The sequence below is a fragment of the Morone saxatilis genome, unplaced genomic scaffold (genome assembly GCF_004916995.1).
Source record: "Morone saxatilis isolate NCDOM2014 unplaced genomic scaffold, NCSU_SB_2.0 Contig5, whole genome shotgun sequence".
NCBI classification, from domain to species: Eukaryota; Metazoa; Chordata; class Actinopteri; family Moronidae; genus Morone; species Morone saxatilis.
Genome location: NW_023340095.1, coordinates 22,453,476 through 22,463,140, shown reverse-complemented (window position 1 = coordinate 22,463,140; position 9,665 = coordinate 22,453,476). Strand labels below are relative to the sequence as shown.

At 38.4% G+C, this 9,665-nt stretch overlaps 1 protein-coding gene across 1 annotated transcript in view; it reads left to right on the top strand.

Annotated features, from left to right (window-relative positions):
- The window catches only part of man1a2 (mannosidase, alpha, class 1A, member 2), a 114,459-nt gene that overhangs the window by 85,942 nt on the left and 18,852 nt on the right, over window positions 1-9,665 (top strand). The window contains exons 7-8 of the mRNA XM_035676643.1: window positions 1,538-1,661; window positions 1,804-1,897. Of these exons, the coding sequence (XP_035532536.1) occupies window positions 1,538-1,661; window positions 1,804-1,897 (218 nt within the window). The remainder of the gene's footprint in view (window positions 1-1,537; window positions 1,662-1,803; window positions 1,898-9,665) is intronic.

Genomic DNA, 9,665 nt, shown 5'->3' with positions numbered 1-9,665 from the left:
AACACCTTCATCAGACATTATTACTAATTATTATTATTATTATTATTATTATTATTATTATTATTATTATTATTATTACATAATTTGGACACATTGTCTTATAACCAATGTTGCTGCACTTGAACTTCAAACTGGAATAACTGAAAATACCTGTGTGCGTGTGTGAGAGGAGGGTTTTGAGTCTTCAGGGTACTTTTTGGAACCTATGTGAGCAGGCAACAAAAAGAAGTGTTAAATTGAACTTTTAGAAACCTGTAGTCGCCCTGTTAGCCTGCAGCTTATAACAGTGCGCTACTTTACTGTTGTAGCCTTGGCCTGAAGTGTAACATTACCATAACATTTCCCTATCCTCATTTTTTATTTTTTTTTGTATCTGTGAAGAGCGTTGGGAAGTGTGTGTGTGTCTTTTTGTGCCTCTGTGTGTGCTCTTTTATCTCCCTCCATTCCCCACTGCTCTTTGTGTTATCAATTTACTTATTCATTGAATGAAACAATGAAATTAAATAAAATTGCTGTATCAACCTGCAGGCTACTTTGTTGCTAAGCACCCTGGCTTGGTGTGTGTGCGTGTGTGATCAGCATCCTGTTACATCAGTTAGCAGGTTGTTGAGGATGTGTGCTGTACAAGCGAGGGCCTCCTTTTCTTAAAGTAATTCTAATTTGTTAGAGCGCGGACAATTTGTGTTTTGTCTGCAACTAGACAAACACACAGTGGAGCATGTCCATACATACGCAGATGTCCCTAAGAATAATTGTACACGCAGGAATTTCATCTAAACAGAAAACACACACAAGTGACACATCTCTCTCTTCTTCCACTTGATTAGACAAACGAGGTGCCTCTCACACACGCTTCCTCTTCACACACAGGCACACACCTACCAGTTGCAACCTATTATGCACTCATGCAAAATTGAAGCTGTTCAAGAAACCTACTGTGTCAAATACGTGTCATGTGTAAATGTCATTTTAAACTCCTGAACACATAGCGGACCTGTTGCCCCGGCTGTAATCAATCCAGCTCCAACACTGCCATGTGTCACTAGACTGTAAAATATATTATCTGGTTTGGTGGTTTTGAAAAGATGTTGAAGTCCAATTGCAACAGTATCTTACTATGACATGTAAATCCTTGTTCTAACCTTATTATATACAGAGATTTTCTACATTGTCTACCAGATAATGGATGACTAAAATGTATGTTCAAGATTACCGCATTTGATCATCATACATTTTATCATGCTACATTTTATATACTTGGGATTTTTTTTAATTTATTTTTACATTTTTAGCCTTGCACCTCTCAAAATCATGGATCCACCATAATTATTGGGCCGATAAATTATGGGAAATTTTTATTACTATGTATTATTCCTATAATTAAATTATAACGGATAAATTATGGAATATTAAATCATCCATCTTTGCTCACTACATCTTAGCCTTCTTTACCTCAGGCATGCATAGACTACAGGTTATGAACTTTTTTTCTCTTCTCTTTACCTCTCTCCACCCCTCCCACCTCCCCCTCTTCCAGCGGTGTTGGTCGTAACTGGGGTTGGGCGTCGGCGGGCAGCAGCATCCTGGCTGAGTTTGGGACTCTCCACATGGAGTTTGTTCACCTCACCTACCTGACAGGAAACCCTGCCTACTACCAGAAGGTACAAGTAACATTGTCTATATGTGTACGTTGGGACTGGATGTGCTTACATTTGCAGTATTGCAGCTTGTCTGCATGTTTTCTTTGCTTTGCAATATCTAGGCGTGAATTAGAACTTCCACTGTGTGTTGTGTTGATCACAGGTGATGCACATCCGGAAGCTGCTAGCCAAAATGGACAGACCCAACGGGCTCTACCCAAACTACCTGAATCCCCGTACGGGCCGCTGGGGCCAACGTAAGTACATCTTTTGGTTCAGAGAGCAGAAAACAGTAGGGTTGGCATCAAAATATTTTTATTAGCAGTTGCTTAGACATTAAAGGGGTTGATACAAATGCATACTAATAAGTACTTTTATGTGCTTTTGTGGTTACAAGGACCTTTTCAAATATTTTAAAGAAAAAAAAAAGTAATTTCAGTTTATTTTTATTTATTTGTTTTTAACATTTAATTTAAAGCAACGTTATGTAAAATTTGGGTCGCTCTCAGTCCGGGCAGCACGACTAACTAACTGAGCAAGCTGGTTAACGGCAGCTACATGTAGCAGCAGTTTACTGTCCATGAAAAAACTCTTTTAATCACTGAGAGTTGAGGCAGAGCAGCCATCAGAGGGAAAACCAGTTTCACCAAAATCAGGAATATAGTTGGTGGTGTGTGACTACTGCCGTAAAGTGTTATGCACTTGGTAACCAAAAGTTACCTAGTGCAGAAACAGGTGGAGTGGGGATGACAGAGGCACCATTCATCCTATTACAAGTCAGTGTTGCATCAGAATGATTTATTTTTTAACTTATTTTAAGGTAGAAAAGTTAAATAATGACGCTTTAAAGAATTCACCTGCAACAGTGATTTACAAGCAGCCAACTAGGAGAAGTGTCAAAATTGTCTTGTGAGTTTCAGATGATCATGTACTAGAAGTGCTATAAGGAGAAACAGGAGAAATCAACACTAAGTGAAGGAGAAAGGAGTAGAATGGATCTTCTTTAATGAGAACAAATTGAAGCGAGTAGAAGAAGATGGAAGAGGGGGAACACAGTATTCCCGGTATATTGATTACATTTTGGCAGCATGCCCAGGGAAATCAACAGCTCACCGAGTGAACTTAGATGTACATTGACACGTCTCTGTTCTTTCTCTGAAACCCGTCATTTTTTGCTTAAAGTTTTACATTTTCTGCAAATATATAACTAAAGCTGGTGAGACGCCACGTGTTGGTTAGCTACAGCTACAGTACTTTAGTACTTTACTCAACTGAACATGATGATAGACAAACAACCAGTTTAATTGAGGTCACAATGACGAAATAACACTGACAGGCAATGGTTGGGCTAGAGGCAAGTACAACCTTACCAAACATCTGTAAACCAGTGCAATTATTATGTTTGCAGACGGATAGGTTCACTTTTGTCTTGAAACAATATGCACATTTGAAGAGTTTTTGGTTGCTGTTATTGTTTCTCCTGTCTGAAGAGGTTCCTTCCCAACATATTTTGAATATAAGTGTAAATTAGCAGCTGGTTCTGTGTAAAAATGCGCTTTAAAGTTTATCTGGGCTTTAGCAGTCTAGTTAGATACTTCAAGTTGGTTACAGCAAGAAAACTCTTTATATAAAAACACAAGAGGAATGTCTGTGCTAAAAAGAATGTTAACATTGGAAGTAAAGCTGATATAATTAGTCAATTAATCGATTTGTTTTTTCTAAGCAACAATGTCAAATATTCTCTGGTTGGAGCTCCTCCAGTGTTTTACACGATTAACAGATTTTTTTCTTTTATATCAATGTAAATTGAAATATGAAATAATCACAAGTTGCAGATCAAGATATCCACTTGCCTCATATTAGGTGGTCTGAAATCTTTCACATGAGGACTGTGGATTTTGTCCCCCATCTCTTTGGAACTGTGTTGAGAGGGAATCTCTTGATGGCCAGTAAGGACAGGAGGAACAATAAAATCAACAAACAACTTTTTCAATGTACAGATGGGCATGTGAAGATTGTATTAAGAGAGCGTTTTAAACCTAGATCCTTTTATACCACAGTGTAAATGTATGTGTTAAATGAGTAGAATTCTGAATACAGTAGGGTCTTTAAACGCCGGGGTTTGCTTACATGATTGAGTCCACTGATGTCAGTTCTTCGATTCATCTTCCAAACATTTATTCAGAATAATCTACATTTTCTTTCATACGTGCACTCTGTATGTTTGCACTCTTCCTCTAACAATACTTGGGATATTTCATCTTATCATAGCATATCTTAGCATTCGTAAGGGAATATTAAATATTCCTTTTTGTTTATTTTTCAACATTTCAGTAGGGAGAGTTTTGAACCTGAGGAGGCGTTTAACAGCAACTAAGATGCATGATGACAGATATGTAGAGGTTTGTGGTTTGTTATCTTAACATTCCAACAGAATATTAAAACATTGTGGATATTAAAATATTCCTTTTTGTGTGCACGCTTGCCTTAGAGGTATTTTCTTTAAACTGAACGCTGTGCTCGGGTTTACTCTTTAGTTCAGAAAAAGGAAATGAAAAGATGAAATCTGTTTAAAATTGAATATATGGTGGTGTTTTCATTTGTCCAGTGGAATGAGCTGCTACGTAAGAGAGTGCCATATTAAGTCCATTCAATTTCACAACACTCACAAATAAATAGGAAATACAGAGGAGAAAACAAAACAGATGATGGTACCACTCTTAAAGCAATATAGTGTTGTTGTTTTTTTAACAACCACTGTGGCCTAGCGAGATGAAATCTCAGTTTTTTTTGTTTTACTTGTCGACAAAACAAATGGAGAGCACTCATGGATGGATGGATAAATGGAGGGGCTCATTAATGGATGGATATGTGGCTTGGCAGTCAGACTGATGTACTTGTAAGTGCACAGACTTTGGGCCAAAAGCAGGGGAAAATAAATGGATGGAATATGGAGGGATGGCGGACTGATTGATGGATGGATGAGTACATTAACAGATAGATGGTTAGCTGGCGAGCTGCATGACTGGGCAGGTGGTGACGGATGTTTTATGTTTGTTTCTCTGTATGTGTGCGAGTCTTTCTTTCTCTACATGTTTGAGTCATAAAAATACAGTGTGTGTGTGTGTGCACCCGTGTTTGTTTGTTTTTGTCAGTGTGTGTCTCTGCATGTGTCTCTGTGCACATACACCATACCACTTTAGATATCTATTGATCTACTTGGTTGTTACTGTGTGTATGTGTGTTGTGGTCTTAATCCTGCACACATTAATTAGCTGCTAGTCCACCTTGTTGCCTTAACTTGCTCAGTTGATTACAGCAAAGCAGCTGGTTTAATTAAAGCTCGTACAACTCCACTCTTGACCTGCTGTAGTGTCCCCTGAGCACTGCACACAGGGGTTGCATGATACAGTTAGAAGGACGGGGGGAGTTTGGTGAGAGGAATATAATTAATGAATGTAGAAATCGAAGGGCCTTTTTTTTTTTCATTTCACTACAGTTCTAGTTTATCCATTGAGCTACTCAAGTTAATCATGTCCAGTCATGTGACTACTGTACCCTTGTCCACACATTATTTGTAGGTGTCTGTAGCTGACCGTGTCTTTGCAGTGCATTCTGGGGAAGAACATATTAACTTTTAGAAAGAGAAAACGTTGACACTATACTACAAGCAGAAGAAATTTCAGAATCCTCAGCTGCATCAACCAACACACAGATACATAATTAAAAGGCTGAAAGCTGGGTAGTTGGTGTGCTTGTCAGTTTCCCTAAGGGTCTTCACATCGTATTCACACAGGCAAAGCAACATCCAAAACACTCCATGTTGTCTTGCTGTTTTTCTGTCTTCACTTCCTATACTGCAGCAGAACAAAGATCTTACCTTGATTTTTTGAGGATTATTTTCAAGCACAAGCACTATGTAAGTAGTCCGATTGTTGAACAGTCAAGGTCCTTTTTTGTCTCCTGTGCTCTCTGCATCTTTTGCAAGTAGTCACAAAGTCAGTCTAACTGAAATTTGAATTCTCCTCACTTTTTGTAAAGTATAATGATACTGCACCTATTGTCTTTTTCAAAAGAGGATAAACTTTCTTTTCTTTTTTTTTTTTGGACATATTTGTGAAAACTAAGCTTGTGCATTTCCCATGGCAGCAGTTGACTGGCATTTTATAGCCCATGTTGCCAGAAGACAACTTCTGTAGTGTGCTTCTGACTGGAATATGTCATAGCCCTGTATAGCCTACAAACAGACACATTTCTTTAACAACCCCATATAAGGTTGGTAGCAGGAAGTACCATTAGTGTTTTAAGTGATTCAACATCTGGGAGGACCCATAGTGCTGTAAAGTTTCTGTTCCACTCAGAAAATGGAAGTTAGTTGACCAGGCATGCTAACTTTACTACAGCACTAGATGCTACTTTTTAATCATTTTATTTGAACACCTGCTGAGTAGATGGGGCTAACAACATCAGACTCCCAGCATAATAACTGACTGTTTAGGCTTTGGATTTGAAGTTGTATTCCAAACTATAATTTGGTGCATGCCCATATTGAATCAGAGTCCCCTGGAGAAGACTAAAGTTAGGGGATAGTATCATGGCAGAAAAATTAAAATGAAATCTAAATTTCTTCTTTTTGGTAATGACAGTTTTGACCAAATAAGAACCCAGATTAAAACAACAACAAACAAACACCAAGGATTTACTATATATATTGAGTTTTTGAATTAATGTTTACTTCAGTTTGACTATACTGTTTTGAATCAGGGTAGTTTTACATGTTTACTGTTAGGTAAGTGGAAGGGGGGGAAAGAATCCATATATCACTTGTCTTGTTAAACATGTTAATTACACATCAATAAAGCAACAACAAAGACCCTCCATGGTCGCTGCTCAGCCCGCTATCATGTCATGATATCTTTCACAGATTCAGGATGCCAGAAAATTACAGTCTGTTAAAAGTCTCTTTTTAGATAAACACACAGTGTTTGAAACGTGTTGTTGTGGGAGCGTGTTTGTCATTTGCATATTTTTGCACACCTGTAACTGCAGCAGAATCAAGCAGGTACACGCCACATCCATTTAAATTCATTACGGAACCATTAAACTGAGCTTTCAGGACTGAAGAGAGGCAGCACAGCTGTCTCACATTAGAGTTATGTGTGCTGGTATCTGGGCACAAAATGAACCACCAGCCAAAATCTGTCTGCACCTGGTAGTGTTTGTCTATGTATCGGCCGCTGTGGCAAGTAAACAACCACCATTTGGAAGTTTTTATTAACAGTCTAATTGGTTTGTAAAATTGAGATTACATTGTTTTCACGATGCTTGTCACAAACCATACATAGGCTTTCATTCTGGTTCTGATGTGTGTGGGTGTATGAGAGAGCTTTTGGTGTGTGTTTGAATTATGAACATTTGAGTTGTGAGTAGTTGTTAGGTATTGGGTGAGAAATGTATGTGAATGTGTGCCTGTGTTTGAGACAATGTGTGAAGTGTTTGAAGGTTGGAGCATGTGTCAAGAGTGTGTGCAAATGTTTCACTGTGTATGAATTGGTGTGTGTCCCTTATTGTGCAGTGTAGGTGTGCAGACAGTAGTTAAGGCAGACTAATGAGGAATGAGGCTGAGCTCCTCTGTCTTAATGAGATCCTGCTGTGACTGACAGCCTTATTACCACACACTCCTCTGTCTTACTATAACACTGTGCTGCCTACACACACACACACACACACACCCACTCCCTCTTTTTAACCTATCCACCGGCACTCTTCTTTGCTCACACACACACAGAGCAGTCTGTCAAACACTCCTTTCTTCATCACTGTATTTCCAGAAGAATTAATTATTACTGAAACAGAAACAAATATGAATTGTTTAGCAAAGGTTCAACTGTGTTTTTTTTCTTACCATCTGCCAACAACAGGCATTTAGGCACAAACATACTGTACAGCAGCCTTTCTTTTTGGTTTCACTTTATTATTCAGTCTGACGTTGTGTCAGACTTATGTACAACTGTTTCCTGTTTAGGTTTTAACTGTTATTTTGTCCGTTTTTAAGTAATTATTTCTGTCAATTGACTTAAAACAACTTGTATACAGTAGTTGTGTTGATAACTTTTCTATTGGCATTTTTCTGCCTCTGGCACAGAAAAATGATGTCCACATTCTTAATCCTGTCTACAAAGCTTTGTTTGGCTCAGTTAATGCCAACCGGGAAAACAGCCGTCAATGAGCACAACACCAAACCAGAGTTGTTTTTGCTTTGTTTTGTTTTTTTCTCTCTCCACTGAGTTTGAATCAATTCTTCATCATAGTAGAAAATAACATTTTGTTTTGGCCATATTGGCTGTTAATTAACATTTATTTTACAGAACCAGTGTGTTTAGTGGTGCAGATTGCAGCCAACTGAATCCACCTTACAGCCTTCCAGGCATGTAGGAGGAACAACGGTGGCCATGAAACTTGTGAAAAACATGGCCCCATCTATAACCACTAGATATTATACAGATAGTGCACAGAAACTAATTGTACTTTTGCACCTGTTAGCATACACAAAAGTTATTAGTATTACCTCAGGAGCCCTTGCCTGTGACCTGTGTTTTAAGTCAGAGTGGGTTTGAAGCTTTGTGAAGATGTCTCCTTGTGTACATGTATCTTTCTGTCTGTGGTTTAGTGTGCGTTTGAAGCCGCCTCTTCAGCAGACCCTGCCTTTGATTGACAGACGCTTCCTGCGTGACCCTGATCCTTTGATTGGCAGAAAAATAATGGAGATGAGAGAAGTTGGGGGAGTGTGTGGGGGCAGTTGCTAGGTTGAAAGAGTGTGGGCGGTGATTGTGAAACAGGGAACGGTAGAAGGTTAAGGGAAAAATATAAAAAAGATTAGACGGAAATTGAATGAGCACTTCCTGCTCCAGTTTGTATTTTAATCTGCATCTGCTTGTTATTTTCCTCTTTACATTCAAGAACTGTCTTATGTGAAAGGGCACTTGTATTATCTTTAGTTTAGTCGGATGCTGTGTTTTCCAATTTCTGCAATTTCACTCTTACTTGTTATTTTTGTGGTGCTCCCTGTGATACATAAGGGTCCATGTTTGAAACGAGTGGTTTTGCTTTCATGTGCCATCGCTTCAGATGCTTTTTCACATATTTTATTGTAAAAATCAAACAACGGCTCAGTCATTCAGGAGATTGGCAAACAGAAAGTGAAACAATGCAAGATTAGCACAACAAGAAATGATTCAGAGCCTCTAAACTAGATAAGTGTCTGGTTATTTACAGCCTTTAGTATAAACGTACTTCTGACAAAAGCTTGTGGACAGCAGGACATTGATAAAACATCACATGTATCAGTAGTCTCTCAAGTGCCCAAACTTTGTGTGAGTATGTACATCGAGTATGGCGTGTATTGCATGCACACACAGGGTGCTTGTACTGATGTTGTTAAAGGTCTAGAAAACTACAGTATTTATAGCAAATGTTATATATATCTTAGCAATAAGATCATAATTAAAAAAATTAACAGTTAACAACAGACTCGAGTGAATTGTAGATAAGTGATTTTCACTCACTACTAATGAATTATTCTGTGCATAAACAAAAAGCTATTGGACTTCCAATCCAAACCCAAAGAGAGAGGATCTCTGTCCTCTCCAAAACTCTCCTCAAGTAAGAGAGCACAGCAAAATAAGTTAACTTTTTAAACTTTAGTAAATCTGTCATCTACAGTGTGCAGTAACTTAACAAGTTTGTCTAGCCAAGCCCACTATGTTATCAGCTGAATCATGCTACACTTGGCTCAAGGCTGGTAGTAATTCACCACTCTGCTAGGCCGGGGTATTAACCATAGTAGCAGTGGTAATAATGGCACACAGCACAGTGCATCCATCGCTCCATCCATTTATTTTCTGCTGCTTATCTGGGTCTGTTAACAGTGGCAGCAGGTAAAATAAAGTAGCTCTGATGTATTTTATCCCAACCACATACACGTTATCCTGGCTGCATGTGTTAGAATTCAATTCAATTCAATTT